This window comes from Solanum stenotomum, unplaced genomic scaffold, assembly GCF_019186545.1.
Source record: "Solanum stenotomum isolate F172 unplaced genomic scaffold, ASM1918654v1 scaffold21764, whole genome shotgun sequence".
Classification (NCBI taxonomy): Eukaryota; Viridiplantae; Streptophyta; class Magnoliopsida; order Solanales; family Solanaceae; genus Solanum; species Solanum stenotomum.
This window is the reverse complement of record NW_026026690.1, coordinates 363,631-384,517: the sequence shown is the minus strand read 5'-3', so window position 1 is coordinate 384,517 and position 20,887 is coordinate 363,631. Positions and strand designations below refer to the sequence as shown.

The following is a 20,887-nucleotide window of genomic DNA, read 5'->3' as shown; positions in this document are numbered from 1 at the left end:
CTATTTTATCCCGGGATTACTATACCACCCAAAGAGAGGGATAACTTATCCCGGTACTAATTATTAATCCCGGGATAAGTTATCCCGAACTTGCCAACCAAACAACAAAATAAGCATTACTATAATTTAATCCCGGGACTATTTGGTATTATCCCTCACACCAAACGACCCCCAAGTGAGTATCCAGAAATGTGCGCATCCAATGAACTCCAGTAATCAAGAATGCTAAACAAATTTATTTTAATTTTAAATTTTCACACTTACCAATTCTTAGTTGTCCGGTACATTGCACACTATATGTCAGATGACACTTCATCACTAAGATAGTATATCATAATTATATTATATCTTATAATTAGGCACTTGAACAAATACAGCTTATATTTTAGATGAGATAAAAACTACTTCCTCTGTCTCATATATGTTATATTTTTCTTTTCCATGTTTCTTAAGTAACTTTAAATTTTACTATTATAAGTTACACTTCATTTAAGAATAAAATTAAGCTAATCTTATTTTCAGAATATTTAATATTTAAAAAGTGTTTGAAATGAGTATATTTTTAATTGCCTTGATTAATAATACAAAACGAAGGGAGTATCAATGCTAATGAAATTAGTCACGGATACAATAGTGCAATTTCCTTAGTGACATCACACTACGTTTGAACAATTATATATGTATAGTTTTGAAGCATATTATCAAAAAACATCATGGGGAAACTAGAGACATTCTCAAAAGTATCACGTGCAGTGTTTAAAGTTCAAGAAATGAGGTTCACGGGACATTGTTTTTTTAAAAAAAATCTTAAATTCATAAGATAAATATTACTTACTATTTATATCAATTGGATAATGTAAGATTTGCTAACTTTCTCCCTTTCAACTTTTTCTTTTTTTTTGGCAATTGGATGAGCCGATAATTGTGAAGAGGGAGAGATATACGTACTAATATTTCACATTACAAATATACGTATTTAATTTTTGAAGATAAAGTGATATATGAACATGTGAATTAAATAGTTAAGGTGTGTAGGAATGGGAGTTCTGCATAAATACACGAGCCAAAATTAATAATAGTGTTTACTTTTTCTTGTTTTGAATGTATTTTATGCGGTCCGCTAAAGAAATAAAATATATAAATTGTATATATATTTTATCTTATGTGATGGTAATATTTTTTTTATATAATTGTGGTGTTCGAGCTAACTTTCATGCACTTTAACTAATTCTACGAGATATTTGCCATTTCCTACCAACAATAAAATATCAGAATCCTCGGAGTTTTGAGTTCTCAACCTCTTCATCCACCTCTAGGTTACCTTGATGCCATATTTGATAGTAATACTTATGAATATTAGTATTTCAAAAAGTCTTGAAAAATAATTTGGGCAATGTGTTAAAAAATGATAAAAGTCTCACATTGATGATTAACAAAATGAGTGGACTCTTTAAAAGGCTTGGATAATCCTTCTTCCTTTAAGCTAACTTTTGGAGTATGTTAGGTCTAACACCTAATTAAACATGATATCAGAACAGGGTCCATCTCACTCAATATTGGGGGCCCCAAAATCAAAATTGTTTTCGCACCAGATGCTAAGTATTGGGCGTGAGGTAGAGTGTTAAAGAATGACAATCTCATGTTGGTGGTTAATGAGATGAATTAACTCCTTATAAAATTTGGGGCAATCTTCCTTCTTTTGAACTAGCTTTTGGAATATAAGTTATTTCATACTATGAATAATTAATATAAAAAATAAAATTTAAAAAATATATTATTTTTTATATAATAGATGAGTAAAAATAAACAGAAAAGCTGAAAATGAGAGAATAGATAAAGTATGGGACATAATTTTTTCTTTTTAATCTTTTTAAAAGAAAATGTTATCTTTCTATTATTCTATATTTAAAATAATCTAATTTTTAGTATTAATTTTTGCCTCCAGTGAAAAAATTTGTAACCACAAAAATATCTTACGCCAGAAATTTTAAAGTCCACTCAAGAACGAAAAGTATTACTCCGTACAAAAGATTTAAAAAGCAAAACTATATTATTATTATTATTGTTATTATTATTATGCGGTCTAGTTGCAATGCCCTAAAACCCCGGTAACCGTGACTTGGAGCTAAGAAATCAGCGTGTCTCACGGATGTTTCATTTTCTTTTCTCAAAATTATAATTTCCAGCTGTGGATAACACCATCCTAATAGTACTATTTAAAATCCCTATGTTTCATTATTCCTAAACATTGCTTACCTCATATTTATTTTTATTTTTTTTTAATTATTACGAGGGAGCCTATGATATTTATTTTTTCTTTTTGATGTTGTTCACCATGTGTTTAGAGTCTGTATTAGAATCTCGATTAAATTTAAATCATGCACCTTAAATCCATTCAGGTTAGCACTTCCTACAAGATTTTTTTTTCATTTCAGACTCAAATTAAAAAACTCTAATTAAGAACGGGACAATCATATTACTGCACCACAATCCTATTTATAAGATTCTTTAGTATTATTATATATATATTATATATATATGGTTGAGAAACTATAAAAAACTAAAAAGTCTACGAGGAACGTACTACTTTGAATTAGAGCTTAACTAATTACTTATGATATCCAGCTTCTTCTTAGCTGTAAATGGTCCAACAATTTAGGAACTTTTTGTCTATATGTACCTAAATTTAAAAAAACTTCTGGAAAACTCTGACTATATGGGTTGTCTAACGCCTTGTTAGTTTGCATGCTGGTACAATATTGTATTGTGTTTTATTATGTAATAATACACATAATTTAAATAAATATAGAATTTGAATATATTTATATTTTTTTGTCGTTATATAATACTTACATATCAGTCATTTGAAAAATAAATGTAGAAAAAATATTACGTAAAAATATTTATTAAAAAAGAAGAAGTTAAATGAGGAATATAACAAAACTATTAAGAGCAAAAAGAAAAATGAAAATAATAATAATGTAATTATATGATCACAATAATATAATCGTTTCACAACATTATAATTTTCTGTTAGTACATAACGATGAATTTAATAGTATAATACATAAAATTTACATAACATTCAAAATTAATATATATTTAAACTAACACAATAGTAATAACCATCCAAACAGCTGATTTCTTAGTGAAGTGTGAACAACTGGATTTCATTATTCCTAATATATTTTATCCTCATATAGACTATTCCGATCCCTTGCAAGTGTTTTAGTTTGAGATGTATAACTTACTAGTTGTTTGGGGTAATTGATTAAAAGAAGTAAATAAATATCAAATATATATTTAAAAATAGTTTTAGAGGTTGAATTAAAATTTATAAATAAAAAATATATGTATTTTAATTTTATATAGAAGTGTTAAATATATATAATCAGCGGCCAGTGTATTTGACAAAAACGATGCTAATAAATATTATTTTATTTTAAACAACCAAAATGTCCTTAAAGTAGTTTTTTAAAAATTATAAATATAAAAATAATTTTACACAAAAAAAGGACCACTTAATGATGAAAAAAGGTGTAACAAAATTTATTTCAGAAAAATTATTTTGGAAAAATACAAAAAAATAAAAGATTTGATCAAACCACAAGTACTTATTTAAACGTAAAATTCATAATTTTAAGATATTTGACTTATGACTTTTAGTTGATATTGATTTATAAATACTTGACTTATAAGCATTTATGATGTATGCCGAACGCGTAGATAATCATAAAATGTTTATAAGTTGATCAAATTTATAAACTTAGCTGAATAGCTTGTTAGCGAGTGTTTGATCATAAACTTTTTATAAGATCTTAAAAGATTATCTTTACAATATTTTTGATTTCTCCAAAACTTACTGGGACCAGTTTTAAAAGGAATTATTTTTAAAAACTCAAATTCTCGATTTTCAAATTTTGAACTTCAAAATCTACGGTCAGGCAGGGCGCATCTAGGAGGGGGTCACCGGGTTCACGTGAACCCATATTTCCCTTCCGAAATCATGTATAGTAGTGTTATAAAAATATATTTAATTATAGATATGTGAACCCATAGTTGAAGTATCATACCGTGCCGTGCGATTATGATTAGGTGCACCTCTCTATGTGAGGTTAGAAATTTGAATATTTTATTTATCTCGTTTTATTTTTCTTTCTAAAATTGTTTAACGCCTCTTTAAGTGGCTGTTTGGATAGGTAAAAATAATTTTGGATCTATAATTTTAAAATTTTAACTATTGTTTAGTGATAAGAACCTAAATGTTAAACCGATCAAATTTATATCTTAAATCCACATTTTCATAATAGTGCACCCATCATCTCAAAATCCTGAATACGCTTTTGCGGTTGGGTCAGGTCAAACGAAAATTTACTGTACATACAACTAAATATGCCAGTTAAGCACGTGAACAAGACCTTCTATGGTCAATCGAATTGAATTTTTTTTTTTCCCTAAAGAATCTTAATTGAATTAAATACAAGAAAATGTGAGTTTGAATATTTACAGTTGATGCATGCTTGAAGTTATAGAGGGATCCAATGCGAGGGAATATCATTTACTCTGCCTTACATCTTACCTGCCAAACATTTTATCTCTGCCATTTGTCTCTTCTTTTTTATTGTTCTACCAACACTACTTTCTATAAATTAAATTTTATGTTATTTCTACGTATAATTTAACTTGTTGAATCTTTTTTTGTAAATTTAACTTGACTTGTACTAGAACAAAGAAAATTGAAATTCAGATTAAAAAAATTCTTTCTATTGTTTCACTTAAATGTGTTCGACAGATGCTAAAGTCAGATAGAAAGTTTATATACTTAATTTATTTTTCAAGTTGCTAAGTCCATTTGTTACAAAAAATATTACCACCTTCAATTATCTTTGAAGTGACTAGATAAATGTAAGGGTTTGTTTGGTTTGTGAAATAAGTTAAGTTATTCTATGATTAGCTATTTCAAAATTAGTTATTTTGAATTAGTTATCTCAATCTTAATGTGGAATAAAAATAACATTATAATCTCGAAATAACTTATCTATAATAAAATTATTCGGTAATTTTATCTCAACCAAATAGAGGATAAACTCATCCTAAAATTGATTTCGAGATTAATTAATTATTTTCTTTCGTACCAAATGCACCCTGTGTTATATATGACAATACTCTTATGGAATGTTTGGTACGATGCATTTTTAAACACAAATAGTTTTGTGCACACCATGATACTTCAAGGATGATTTTAGCCCAATACTTTAAAATTTCAGTACTGTTTTATTCCTTATTTGGTTACTAATTCTCGTATATAGTAAACACCAAAGTAAGGAATATTTTATATTTGCCGGATCAAGGAATAATAATATGGATATTGATTATCTATAAATAAAAGAACAAATACATTTTGAGGTCCTATGAACCTTTTTTCCTTAATATAACAAATAACACCATCAATAAAAAATAATATCTTAAAAACTCTTCTCAATATACTAATTTTGGGGTAACTTGTGTTCAAACTAAACTATAATTGAGACATCCATCCCATAAATCATACTCTAGTAAATATTTTAAAACATTACTTCAACAGTGTTGTGCCTTATCTTATGATCGTTAATGTTATAACTTAGAAGTCAAAATCTTGTTGTCTCTCCACTTGCAATGGCTAAATCTATGGTGTAATCAAATTAAATGTGTGTTTCTGTCTCTACCTTAAGATAAAAATTTCTTTTTTTCTTCTGTCCAAATAAAATTTCCCCTGTTTCCTTTTGTCCTAGCAAACATATTATCTTAGAAATATACTCCATTTCTATTGCTTAGATATGTAGACTGCACGAGTGGCCACTGGCCAGCTTGTCGATTTTTGAAACTTCATTTCCTACGTAAGATTTGGATATGCATGCATTTAATAACATGTTTTTTTATTTTGACTAAGCAAAAAGGCCCTGCACGACACTGCCTTTTTTAGATTATATATTAAAGATGGATCTAACATGTAATATGAAACTTTTAAAAATAAACATATATAGTGGAATCTCACAAATAGAATTTGAAGAGACTAAGATATACAAAAACCTTATCTCTATCTTTATAGGATGGAATATGAGGCTTTCAAGTGATATATTAAGAAATTCATATAATTGGTTTTACATTTGGTGGTTGATCTCGGTATATATTGGAGCTCCGATGAAATTTGAATTATGCATGCATTATAAGGCCTATTTCGGAGTGACGGTCTTAATAAAATTTTCCACATACCTAAAATTGAAACCCAAATTTAAAATATTAGATTAAAAATAAAGTAATTTTATTACTGTACCACAAGCCATATTGATATTTATGCATGTATATATCTTAAGAGAAAGTTCATAGAAGGGAAGATAATAGCTGACAAATTATTATAACTCATATCATATGTTTGACTTCAAGTTTCATTAATCACATCTACTACATTAGCCACATGTGTAGGTTTTGACTTTTTTACATATTAAATTAAATTAATAAGAGAAGTAGATAAGATAGGACCAAGTGCTAAAGGCTATAGCTGCCCCAGCCAGTTAACATATTTTCCCTCTAATTGGCTATTGCTTTGGGTCATGTCTAGAAAGTAGTTAAACCTTTTCGTCTACGAGATATTTGGGTACGTATAACTTCAATTGTTTCAACTTGTGTAGCATTATTAATTAAGTGAACATGCATCCTATTATTTTTTAATTAAAAAAAAGATAGTGAAATTGGTGGTGTATTTCAACATGTTATTTCCTCCGTCTCAGCTTAAATGTCTTATTTTTAAAAATTTATTTCAAAACGAATTTATTTTCCTACATTTAGTAAGTTTTTTAAATCCAACATCTTATATGACAAGTTTAAAATGAGAAAATTCAAAAGTCTCTCTTTATTTAATTTTATAAGTTCATGCTCAATAAAACTAACACAATTAAACTGAGATGGAGTGAGTGCGAAATTTCTATGGCTACAAAAACATATCGCACCTATTTTAATATAAATTATATAGATTTCCATCAATATTTTAAATATATTATATTCAAAGATTAATCACATGGATTTTTGAGAAACAAAAAGTACCATATAAATTAGATCAAAAGGTTTTGAACCAAATAAACAATGGGAAAAAGCAAATGATTATGTTCTATAAATTCTAATAATAATCTCTAGTTCGAAGAAACCACAGTGAGTGTCTAAAGAGTGTTTTTATGTGTTGGTATACAAATCAAAGCTGTCTGGTTTCCTTTACAATTAACAAACATAACGTGGATCATAAATGGCTTATACATCGATTTATGTACATTTAGTACACGAGTGGACTTCTTAATATAGTATTATTTTACTTATACAAATATATAAAATTTAATAATTATATAGGAGTCTTACTTCAACCTTTAATTTTGAGGAAGATCCACGAATCAGAAGTGTCAAAAATATCACTATCTAAATCAATATATACCGAGTTTTAGTAAATCCCTAAAGGTAGGTGAGCCTCTGCCTTAGTTATACGTGTTACATATAAATTTATTGCAAAATGCAATTATTGGTTGTACATGAAATTGGCGTATAAATTCTTCTATTTTCTACATTTCTTTTATTTTTTTCTTTTTTGTATACTTCAATCAATGGCAGTTCGAGTAGAGGCTATAGGTCGTTCAAGAATTGAAGAGAATAGCTAATTAGTTATGATCCTATCCAAAAATTTGACTACATGCAAGGATCTTGATTGAAATTAAATGTTGAAAAAGAACTAATAAGAACCGAACAAGTTGATTAGTCATCTCAAATATTCAACATATACACGCATGGAAATTAAAGATACTATGTAGATAAGAGGGAGTTGCTCAGATGATAAACATTTTTCACTTTCAATTCTAAGGTTATCATGAGTTCAAGTTATTAAGGGAGCAAAATAGAAAGGAGCTCCTCCGGTGAGACGACGTATGAAAAATGTATGTTCAATTAATTCATTAAAAAATTGAAAATAAAATTTTATAGAGAAAAACAAGTTGCTTAAAAATAATAAATATGACTCCTTTATGGAAATAGGGAAACAAGCCCTAAAAATGACATTATGCATTGATTGTGTCTTATCTATCCTCCAACACACATCATCTCACATCACCCGGTAGCTCCCGTCCCACAACCCAACCATCACCTCCCATAATATTTTTTCTAGATCGATACAATACTTTTACGATAATATTTTTTGCTAGCGTACCAAACACAATAAATAAATAAAAATCGACTTCTTATCCCTAAAAAAACAATTTCCTTTGAACCGAACACACCCAATGTATTAATTTTCGACATCAGCAAACAAAATCTAGGAACGGGTGAATGCATGTATATTAACATAGTAAAGAGAGATTAAATTGACATGCTACCACAAATTCAATTACATTAATAGTACGACTGCAAATAATTAAATAAATTTCGCGTTTATTATATACCTAGCACGATGCTATATTAGTTGAACGTACATGCATCATTGTCAATAATTTTCGAAACTTGTTGTGGTATGGCCTTGCCAACGACCCATAATTCATTTAATTTATTCTCCCCACAAAGTACAGGAATGCCCATAATGCGCGCTTAGATTCACTGCATTTGCATAGCTATTCTAACTTAGAAACAGAAAACAGACCTTTTTCAATTTTCGGGATTTTCAACAAAAAATGCTTTTACTTGTCAAATATTTCTAATTTGATTTTTTTTTTAACTTCTCATTTTTGACAAATCAAGGTATTATACCCTCATTTTATTAACATTGAGTTAATGTCTTTGAGAAATGTAGTGAGTAAGAGGGTTTTTGGATTGACTTAAAAGTTGGTCAAACTTACTTTTAAGTCAGTTTTCGACTTCTTAAAATGTTTGACAAATATGAAAATAATTTAAAATAAGTAAAAAATGACTTAAAATAAGTTAGAAAGTGTATAACAATGTTACAAATAACTTAAAATAAGTTTAAAATGATTTAAATAAATTAAAACCAAAAGTAGGTCTCCCCCTACTTTTTATTTTTTGACTTAAAAGTCATTTTAATTTGACTTTTTATTTTTGTCTTAGAAGCTACTCTTTTTAAACCAATCTAAATGGGCTCTAAATATGCTTAAACACTACTATCTCCGTTCACTTTTAACTGTCATAGTTTCATTTTTTAGAGTCAAATGATAATGACGTTGACTAACATTTTACGACGTATTTTTTCATCATATTGATATGCAAAAAATTGAAATTCATAGTACTTTTCGTATAGGTTTTTAATATCAAAGTTTTTTATTTGAAATATCAAATTAATGTAATCTAATTTAACTTTGAAAATTAGTTAAATTGACTTTCGAAATGTACAACATGACAATTAAAAGTGGACAGAGGGAGTATCAATTAATAAGGGTAAAATGGTATACTCACTATACCATTACCAATCATTATTTTCTTAATAGCCGTCAAGTTAAAATTTGACAAGTAAAAAGAGATGGAGGGACTAATTTGTTTTTTTTTTTTAAATGTGTAGTAATTAATTAGTTAATCTATAATTTGAAATTTATGAGTTCAAATGTGAAATTTCACACAAAATATTTGATTTATTGAATTAGAAAATCAATTCCAGGTTAATTTTGCATGCATGCACTCATAGCATACATTTTATACATGTAATCGGCTTCATGAAACCCCACTACCCCCAACAAAACGATTCTTTTTGTGCAGTTTTTTTTTTGTTTCAAAATAAATGGTATTTTTTTTTATTATTTTATTTTAAAATAAGCGGTGTTATAGATAATTGAGAATGCTCTTTCAATTTTATCATATTTGAAATAAAGAGGGTTTTATATATATCCAAAGAACTACTAAAGAGCTACATTTCTTTCAAAAGTATTTATTAATTTTAGGGTAAGTTACTAAAAACAATTCTTATTTTCCATGAACAATTAGTTTCTCAAGGGATGTGTCCAAAACATCACTTACATTAAAATGGAGGGCGAAATACTTAATTTAACTTGATTGTTTTAGTTAGTGAAAGTTTTTCATTTAATATATTTTCAAGAACTTCCTAATTTCTAAATTGTCTGACGTTAAGGTGGGTTAATCTTTTTCCATTTATCCAGTAAAAGCTTGATACAAATTAAATCTTCTATATACTCATTTTTTCATTTTTACGTGATTGTATTGACTTTGATTAATATTTTAAGATATATTTTTGTTATTATATTAATATATGAGAAGAATTATTAACTTATACTAATATTTTTCGTATAGTTATCGACTAGCTAAATTTTAAATTTTAATAGTAAATTAATCTCATTCAATTTAAATTTAAAAATTAGCCAAATTGACTCTCATAACTCAAAATGCTACAAGTAAAATTGAACAGAGAGATCTCAATTCTGAATATGTTGTTTTATGTCACTCGATGACTTGATTAGGATATTCTTATTTTAATACACAAAAATAGTAATGAATCGTTCTCATATATTTCCAGAATTCATTGTTGTATTTATCCGTCCAACTTCATTAGTTATTTTAAGTTTCCCAAAGCTAATTATATCAAGATTCGAGACGCATATCCCCATCACCATAAGCAACTCCAAGGTCCACCGCCCCTTGCTAACCTTAATCTAAAGTCGTGCATTAAGAAATTGTAGCTTTATATTAGCTAAAGATTATACTCCAGACTCAAATTATCTGTTATAATTTTTAAAAATTATAATCATCTCAAAATATTTGTCATTTTAAAAGTTCAAAATTTTTCATAATTGATGCCTTGAAGACTACAAACTTATATCCTCAAATATTTTTCATGATTAATATTTTTTTAAAGGGCATGTGAAAATAAAAAAACATCACTATAATCTGAAACAGAGGGAGTATATGGTACATATTTTAGGTTTCTTAATTAGGACAATTGTTTAATACTGCTTGCATAACGTCATGCATGCACAAGCTACATAATTTAAAAACAAAAGCTTCTTGGAATAATAATTAAATTAAGATGTTAAATCTCTATTCAAAAAATTGATCTTTTTGAGATACTACTAAAGAAATTGAAAAATTACGTCGACTTTTCTTGGGAAGAGCTTAGAACACATGCTCATTGCCCACTTGACACACTACCAATTCCTCTTTGCAACATGTAATCTATCCGATTAGATTCCTGTATGCGCCATTCAAACGTGTCAATGAGTTGGATTGAATTGAATTTGAACGATTAAAATGAAATGAATTAATAAATGAATGAGTCATTAGTTTAAATTGCGTCGCATCCCAGTTTTGAATTATTATATACACCCAGTGAGAGACAATTTATAATCTTTCTGCTCATTAAAGCTAAATATGAAGATTGAATCCCCTACTTTACAAACATATTCATGCATCTCATCATCTATATATACCCTCATCACTTCACCCCATACCTATATCCAAATTCATGATCCAACTTTCTTTTAAGAAAAAAACTTCATTTACTCTGTATACATTTCTCAAATATGAGTTCCTTTGACTATTCCAAAACCCCTTATCCACTTCTTGTTCTTGTTTTCCTCAGCTTGCTCCATATTACTTATGGAGCAAGAAACTTGTTTTCACTATATCAACCACCTTCAATGAGTCTTACGTACCATAATGGCGATTTATTAGAAAGTGAAATAAAAATATCCATTCTTTGGTATGGAAAATTTTCACCTACCCAAAAATCTATTATCGTTGATTTTCTCCGATCTCTAAATTCTCCTAGTAAAATTTGGTCACGTAACACACCTACTGTTACAAAATGGTGGCAAACTATTCAGACCTACTTGACAAAAGCGGGTAAAAAAGAGACCCGTTTAGTTCTATCCAATCAATTCACGGACGAAAATTGTTCAATTGGAAAAACCCTAAAAAAATCCCAAATATCAGAATTGGTTCACTCGAAAAAAGGTGAATTAATTTTGGTCCTAACAGCCCAAGATGTTGCAGTTGAAGGCTTCTGCATGGGCAATTGCGGGTATCACGGATCGGGTCAAGGAAAAAGATCCGTTTTCATATGGGTGGGTAATTCAGCGACTCAATGTCCGGGTCAATGTGCGTGGCCGTTTCACCAACCTATTTACGGACCTCAAGCCAAGCCGTTGGGTGCACCAAACGGTGATGTTGGATCGGATGGCATGGTTGTAAATATAGCGAGTCTTTTGGCTGGAGTAGTAACAAACCCGTATGGGAACGGTTACTACCAAGGCCCGGCTGAAGCCCCGTTAGAGGCGGCTTCGGCTTGCACCGGGTTGTACGGTAAAGGGGCTTATCCAGGTTATGCGGGTGAGCTGCTTGTGGATTCGATAACGGGTGCAAGCTATAATGCACATGGTACAAACGGAAAGAAGTATCTATTGCCTGGGCTTTTTGATCCAAATAAATCAGCTTGTTCAACTATCGTCTAGGACAATTCTATTGGAAGATTGAGCACTCTACATTTTTACTTTTAGTTATGTAAATTTTGTTTATATATGTAGCTTTTTAACATTTACATTTAGGAAAATGTAATTTTCTGTGTCGTACTTGATATATATTTTGTTACCTTTGATACGACGGTGTATGGTGTTAGCTATAAACATGTCATTATGTTTTTGTGGCTATAAAAAGTCTGTTTAATATGTAGTTGCTTTGTCTATGGTTGAAAACAATCCTGCTACAAGTTTAATAAAATGATCATAATTGTTTAAGGTCGAAAATAGAGAGAATATAATAGTGGGCAGCTGAAGAAGCATATTGTAAATTAGAAAATTAAATAGAATGACTACTTAGTTATGTTATTAATTAAAAATGGCTAAATTATCATTAATTTACCAAAAATGGCTATTTTTTCATTTAACTAATGATTAAAATAAGTCCGAGCTTCGGTCTCTAATCTTAACTTTCTCTTTTCCACTCTTAAAGTTTGATTATTATTTTTTATATTTGTTTCCGATTAATTTGCTATCCCTTTAAATTTTTTAATATAAGAATCATAGGTCATTTTTCCTTCTCTTTTTGATTTTGTGTATAATAGTGTAGATACATTATTTATATATTCCATATACATAGTTATACTTTATTCATACAATATAGATACATTGCATATACAGGTAAATTAGTGACCGGGATGTTTTGGGCCATTAGCTGCAAATTAGTTAATTTTGTATATATAGTTAAAACTTGGCTTTGGTAAATGGACATGAGAATAAAACTTGGGCTATATTCCCACCTCACGTTTATTAGTTTTGGGCATCAGATAGCCCAAATACAGAACTTTTAAATTTTTGACATAATACTCATCTATATAGGATTTTTTGTGCTCTAATAATGTGTTATACTGAAAAGTGTGATATATTATATGACCATTTCATTCTAATGATCCAATACTTATGTGATACATTAAAAAGTATTAGATATACATTATTTGATATACATGATTTACATTATTTAATATACATATTTTGTGAACTAATCTCTCTTTTCACATTGCCCTGTCCCACTTTTCTTTGCACTTCTCTTCTTGGGTGGTGGTGTTTGAATAAATTTCCAAGAGTAGTGAATTATTGAAGACTTACTCAACTTTAAGGAAGATAATTTTATATTAGGAGCGTTATTAATGAGTAGATATTATGGAACATGAAATTAAAAAGAGAATTGTTACCTTCCTATTATAAAATACAGGGTACTTTTTTCCTCTACCTTTATAGTGTAAAATCACTTCCAATTTTATTCTCAAAGAAATCACTTGCAATTTAAGGGTAGTATGACATAAGTAAATATATGAGCAATATTGAGTTATCTAGCTCCTACCAAATATATATTATTTGGTTTTGATCAAGATGAAGATGAGGAGGAAAAAGCAATTGCTCAAAACTAACCAACATGGATTGTGGTTTAGTGGTGAGACTATTTTATCATTAATCAGAAGTTACGAATTTGAGCCCTAGATATAGAGAAAATCTTGTTGGGAACGTCACCCCTGAATGAGTCTTGAAATGTGCAATCTGGATTTAATCGAGACTCTAATAGGGTCTCTGGACACCGAATGAATAACAAAAGAAAAAATCTCAAAACTATGATTTTCTGGTAAGGGAAGATTCAACGATGAATTAAAAAAAATGTTTCTTACTTTTTTTTTTAAAAATAATTGATTCTTTTGGTTAATGAGATTAAGGATAATAACGTTACAATAAAATATGAATAATTTTATCCTGCATTTGGTTATGAGTATTAGTTGAATTCAAAATTATTTTATCTTATCATTCGTGACAAAATTGTGATATAATTAAGGGCCTATAATTAATCTCATGGTCCATGGATATCCTAATCTACCCCATTCCATCAATCAAAGCGATCCTGTAACGACCCGCTAGGTCGTTTTGAGGACTAGGACTATTTTGACTTTTTCCGAAACTTTTGAATGGGAAATTTTAAATTATTCAGTAACTACGAGTAATTAGTTGATGAATATTTAGCAAATAATTAATACAGTTAATAGTTAGTGGGCCGGATCAATAGTTCATTTAGTACCCTTTTATATTTGACCCGTGAAATTAAGCTAAGTAAATAAGGGTTAATAATTTCTTAGTCATAACTAAAAAAATAATAACAAAAGGGCAGAGAGCAGCGGTTGGCTACGGGGTTACGGTGGTTTCTGGTAAGCACTTCAATTCCTTTGATTTATATATGTAAATTGTGCAATGCTCCTGTAATAATTTTCGTTTATTACAGAAAGTGATCCGATTCCTTTTATATTAATGCTATTAGGAGGGGTTGGTCAGAATAGGTGGAGGAACGGGAATTTTCTTTAGCAGTAGTTAATGTGATGATTTCTATTAGGGTGAATATACAGTGATGTGGTCAAATTTTGTTTGGATTGAAAGAAATGGAAAGTGGAACAATATCTGGAAGGTGATAACGTTCTTGGACTAGATTAGGAAGAGAAAATTGTTTATGTTAATTTTTAAGGGTAATCATTGAGCAATGATTAGGTATAATCATTGGAAAATGGGTAATCATTGGCAACAATATGTCCGCATAATGGAATCTGTATAGTTCCATTGGTTATTATTTTATTTTGTTTCGTGGGTGAGGTTACAGGTGAGTAATTATTGGCTTAAAATTTAATTACTTTTATATAGTTATTACTCTTGAAGTTTTAATAGATAGATATAGGTAACACATTTTTGGGTGGTATTATAGTATATGAATATCATTAGATTCATGATATTTGGAGGATTGAGGCTTAATCCTAGACTTGAAATTTAGCAAATATATTTTGACCTATAAATTATATCAAAATTAGGAGCTTGATTAGAGATATGAGTGAGTTTTGGGTCTAGGATAGACATATAATGATATGGGTTTCTATGGACTCGCATGCTTACAAATATTTCATAATTGGTAGATTGGGAACGTTCTGAAGCTTTGAGAAAAGGGAAGGAAAAATCTTGAGGATTTGTGGCACGTGTTCGGCATTCAAGGTATGTTAAGACTTTTAGACTTCGTTGGACGACGTTTTCCTAATTTAAAGATTTAAAAATGGAATAGACAATGGGTAAGGGCGAAAGATGGGGGTCTCGTACTAATGATGTGACGGGCATTGGTACGAGTATCGGTGTTATAAAGGGAAAGTCTATTACTATAGAATGCGGATTTTAATCCAAGAATGCCAAAGCATATGGGCATTAGCTGATATATTATTGACTGATTATTTGTGTGATTGTGTTTTAATTTGAACCCGTATACTTGTGATGGTTGAGGTGGTTATGTATTATGTTGATACTTGATTGATTGAGATGCATTATCATCCCCTTTATTTGAGATTATATTGTGCACATGCATTGACATGAGATTGAGTATAAGTTGGGCACGTGGAGATCGTCCGTGCTGGGGATGGTGAGATGCTAAGTTGTTATTTTGGGCACGTGGAGACCGTCCGTGCGGAAATTATTTGATTTATGATAGTGCGTTGAGATTGTCCGCACAGACACGTGGAGATCGTCCGTGTCGGTATATGGACCTCGCGAGTCCCCCATGGGTCATGAACTCTCGATGTATTTCCGAGGAGTATCATGTATATACAGTTGAGAGAGTACTTGGCATTCTGAGGCATATCATTTCATGGTGTAACATTGCACTGCATCTCATTACATCATTCATATTGTTGATTACGTGCTTTATTGGTAGTTGTACATTATGTGAAGTTTGTTTATCCTTATTTTGATGAAACTTGACTGGTAAGCGTACTATAGATTTGTATAAGTAAAAGACCTATTTTTATTAATTAAACTCCTGTCACTACTTCTTCGTTGTCGGTCTATGAGATATACCGGGTACACGTGGTTTCGTACTCATACTACACTTGTTGCACTCTTTTGTGGTGCAGATTCGATTCCGAGTACGAGCACATCTCGTGGAGCTTTGTGAGTCCGAGCTTGGAGTATCTTGGAGTTGTGGTGAGCTGCTTGACTGTTCCGTGGCCCACACCTCCTTCTACCTTTTATTTATTCTGTTATTTTAGTATTCAAACAGAATATCCCTTATGTTTGGATTTGTCATTTAGTTTCAGACTTGCATCATATTTAGAGGCTCTTGTACTTATGACACAAATTTCTTGGGTAGTATTTTAGCTTTCCGCGTTTCGTAATTATAAAGAACTTAGTGTTGGAAATTTTACTCATTGTTTACCTTTTTACCTTATTAGTTAATCATAATTGGTAAATATGTTGGGTTGGCTTACCTATTGGTTGGGAACATAGGTGCCATCACGACTTGTGAATTTGGGTCGTGACAATTTGGTATCAGAGCTCTAGGTTCACTGGTCTCACGAGTACAAGAGCAATGTCTAGTAGAGTCTTGCAGATCGGTATGATGACGTCCATACCTATCTTCGAGAGGCTATAGGACATTTAGGAAAATTTCTGTTCTTTCATTCATTATCGTGCACACTTTACCTTGTTGAAATTCTAATCTTTATATCTCATTCTCTCAGATGGTTAGGACTCGTACATCTGCAAGTGGTGATCATGAGCCTATTCCTGCGCCTGTTTCTGGGAGCACTATCCGAGGCAGAGGCAGGGGGCGAGGTCGAGGTCGAGGTCGGGGTAGGGGTCGTATTGCAGCATCCGTGGAAGGACAAGTACCATTAGCTACCCAGGGTCGTGATAGGACAGTACCTCCTGATGCATATGTTATTCATGGGGATGTGCAGGATCGTGTCGAGGGGGATGGACCAGCTCAGGCTCCACCCAATATTATTGCCACCCCAGTGCTTCAAGATACCTTGACTCGTATGTTAGGACTTCTAGAGGGGATGGCTCAGGCGGGAACTTTGCCTGTCACCTCTGATGCTTCGCAGACTCGTGTTGGAGGTCAAACTCCAGATCCGATGGTTGCTCCAGATTCTCAGACTCCCAGGACTCAGCCAGCTGCTGCTGTAGCTCCCCGTTTAGATAGTACAGAATTTCCAGGTATTGCATCACACTTGGTGAACAGGCCTTCCATGACCATTGATGAACAAAAGATGTTTGGAAGGTTCAGACTAATGAATCCTCCGATTTATACTGGTGACTTAACTGAGGATGCATATGAATTTATAGTTAGTTGTCATGAGAGGTTGCATAATCTTGGATTAGTGGAGTCTCATGGAGTTGACTACACAGCGTTTCAGATGACTGGCTCAGCCAAGCAGTGGTGGAGGGATTATATTAGTAGTAGGCCAGCTGGATCCCCTCCACTGTCATGGACTCAGTTTACTCAGGTATTTCTAGCCAAGTTTGTTCCACGCAGTGAGAGGGAGCGTAAGAGGGCAGCGTTCGAGGGTTTGCAACAAGATGGTATGTCGGTCGCAGAGTATGAGGGTAAATTCCATGCCTTGGCTAGGCATGCTTCGATGATACTTCCCACAGAGGCTGAGAGAGTGAGGAGGTTTGTTAAGGGGCTGATTATTCCGATTCGTCTGGGAGTTTCTCAGGTTGCTACTTCTGGTGTGCCATTCCAGAAGGTAGTAGATGCTGCTAAGGAGTTGGAGATGATTCGACGTGAGGGATTTGAGCAGCGTGAGGGCAAGAGGACTCGTCATTCAGGTGATTATGGTGGGGCTCTGCCTAGGAGTCGAGGTTACTTAGGGAGAGGTTATCACTCTCAGTCTAGCAGACCCATTCATGCTGCTATACCAGCGTCTGAGGCTGGTTACGCTGGGCATAGTTCTTCGAGTTTGGTGCATACTTCACAGGGTTCATCTTCTAGACCTGTAGGCCGTGGAGGACATTCTGGTCATTCAGGTTCCTTTCATCAGCCTACGTCCCGTAAGGGTTGTTTTGAGTGTGGTGATATGGGACACTTTGTGAGAGATTGCCCTAGGACCAGACGTGGTGGTTTGCATCAGGGTTCTCAGGCTTTGACTTCCAGGGCTGCACAACCTCCAACTAGGGGAGGTGTACAGAGTGGCAGAGGTGGTTCTTATTCAGGTAGAGGTAGTTCTTCTTCTGGTCGAGGTGGTGGTCGTGGAGGTTCACAATGTGAGGGTGGTCGTCCTCACTGTTATGCTTTTCCGGGTAGGCCAGAGGCTGAGGCTTCAGATGCTGTTATCACAGGTATTATTCCGGTTTGTCATCGACCAGCTACTGTATTATTTGATCCAGGCTCTACTTATTCTTATGTGTCCACATATTTTTCTTCGAGTCTGGATATAGTATGTGAGTCTCTTGATTTGCCGGTACATGTTTCTACTCCTGTCGGGGATTCTGTAGTGGTAGATCGGGTGTATCGAGTATGTATAGTTACCTTGATGGGATATGACACTCAGGCAGATTTAAAGGTCTTAGATATGGTAGATTTTGATGTGATTCTTGGTATGGATTGGTTATCTCCTTATCACGCAATTTTAAATTGTCATGCCAAGACAATTACATTAGCTATGCCTGGAATTCCTATAGTAGAATGGAGAGGTTCACTTAGTCACCCTCCTAAAGGGGTGATATCATTTCTTAAGGCCCGTCACTTTGTAGAGAAGGGATGCTTGGCTTACTTGGCGCACATTCGAGATACTAGTGTTGAGACTCCTATGCTTGAGTCTATTTTGGTGGTGAGTGAATTTTCGGAGGTATTTCCTACAGACTTACCAGGTCTTCCACCTGATCGTGATATTGATTTTTGTATTGACATAGAGCCAGGCACTCAGCCTATTTCCATTCCTCCTTATCGTATGGCACCGGCTGAATTGAAAGAGTTAAAGGAGCAGTTGCAGGATTTGTTGAGCAAGGGTTTTATTAGACCAAGTGTATCTCCTTGGGGTGCTCCAGTGTTATTTGTGAAGAAGAATGATGGATCTATGCGTATGTGTATTGACTATCGGAAGTTGAATAAGGTAACCATCAGAAATAAGTACCCGATACCTCGTATTGATGATTTATTTGATCAGCTGCAGGGTGCTTCTGTTTTCTCCAAGATTGACTTGAGATCCGGCTACCATCAGCTGAAAGTTAGGGCGGAGGATATCCCTAAGACAGCTTTTCGAACACGTTATGGCCATTACGAATTTTTGGTGATGTCTTTTGGATTAACCAATGCCCCAGCAGCTTTTATGAACTTGATGAATGGAGTGTTCAGACCGTACTTGGATTCCTTTGTTATTGTCTTCATAGATGATATATTGATATACTCCCGTAGTAAGGAGGAACACGAGCATCATTTGAGGATTGTGCTTGGGATTCTAAAAGAGAAGAAACTCTATGCAAAGTTCTCAAAATGTGAGTTTTGGCTTAGTTCGGTAGCATTCTTGGGACATGTAGTGTCCAAGGAAGGTATTATGGTGGATCCTAAGAAGATTGAGGCAGTTCGAGATTGGGTCAGACCTGCTTCAGTTACTGAGATTCGGAGTTTCTTAGGCCTTGCAGGTTATTATCGACGGTTTGTAGAAGGGTTCTCATCCATTGCATCCCCATTAACTAGATTGACCCAAAAAGAAGTGGTTTTCCAGTGGTCTGATGAATGTGAGGTGAGTTTTCAAAAGCTTAAGACTTTATTGACTACTGCTCCAATTTTGACCCTACCCGTGGAGGGAGAGGGTTTTGTTATATATTGTGATGCTTCTCGAATCGGTCTTGGTTGTGTATTGATGCAGAAGGGGAAGGTGATAGCTTATGCTTCGAGGCAGTTGAAGGTTCATGAGAAGAACTATCCTATTCATGATTTGGAGTTGGCGGCTGTTGTGTTTGCATTGAAAATTTGGAGGCATTATCTTTATGGTGTGCATTGTGAGGTGTTCACAGATCATCGTAGTCTCCAGTATATATTCAATCAGAGAGATCTTAATTTGAGGCAGCGAAGATGGTTGGAGTTGCTCAAAGACTACGACATGACTATTCTTTATCATCCAGGCAAGGCAAATGTGGTAGCAGATGCCTTGAGTCGAAAGGCGGTAAGTATGGGTAGTCTAGCCATGTTACAGGTTGGTGAGCGTCCTCTAGCTAGGGATGTCCAATCCTTGGCCAATAGCTTTGTGAGGCTTGATATTTCAGAATCTGGTAAGGTTTTGGCTTATATGGAGGCTAGGTCATCCTTGTTGGAGCAGATTCGGACTCAACAGTTTAATGATGGTGATTTATGTAAGATTCGAGACAAGGTGTCAAAAGGAGAAGCAAAAGATGCAATTCTTGATAGTGAGGGAGTTTTGAGGATAAAAGGTCGTATTTGTGTTCCTCGGACGGGTGAGTTAACTAGACTGATCATGGATGAGGCCCATAGTTCGAGGTACTCTATTCATCCGGGGGCTACTAAGATGTATCGTGACTTGAAACAGCATTATTGGTGGTGTCGTATGAAGAGGGACATAGTAGATTTTGTATCTCAGTGTTTGAATTGTCAGCAAGTGAAGTATGAACACCAAAAGCCT

The 20,887-nt window shown here is 32.8% G+C and overlaps 2 protein-coding genes and 1 long non-coding RNA gene across 3 annotated transcripts; all 3 read left to right on the top strand.

The window, feature by feature from the left end:
• Nucleotides 1–11,370: 11,370 nt before the first annotated feature.
• LOC125851066 (protein PHOSPHATE-INDUCED 1-like) lies at nt 11,371–12,574 on the top strand. The gene has a single exon (XM_049530865.1). The coding sequence runs from the start codon at nt 11,487–11,489 to the stop codon at nt 12,414–12,416; it is 930 nt and encodes a 309-aa protein (XP_049386822.1). The 5' UTR covers nt 11,371–11,486; the 3' UTR covers nt 12,417–12,574.
• Nucleotides 12,575–14,591: 2,017 nt separating this feature from the next.
• LOC125851077 (uncharacterized) lies at nt 14,592–16,621 on the top strand. The gene is made up of 3 exons (XR_007444883.1): nt 14,592–14,647; nt 15,398–15,473; nt 16,379–16,621. It is a non-coding gene; the product is annotated as an uncharacterized LOC125851077 (long non-coding RNA).
• Nucleotides 16,622–16,984: 363 nt separating this feature from the next.
• On the top strand, nt 16,985–20,874 carry LOC125851080 (uncharacterized). The gene is made up of 3 exons (XM_049530876.1): nt 16,985–19,990; nt 20,255–20,702; nt 20,795–20,874. Exons 1-3 carry the CDS (start codon nt 16,985–16,987, stop codon nt 20,872–20,874), a joined length of 3,534 nt encoding a protein of 1,177 aa, XP_049386833.1.
• The last annotated feature ends 13 nt before the right edge of the window (nt 20,875–20,887 follow it).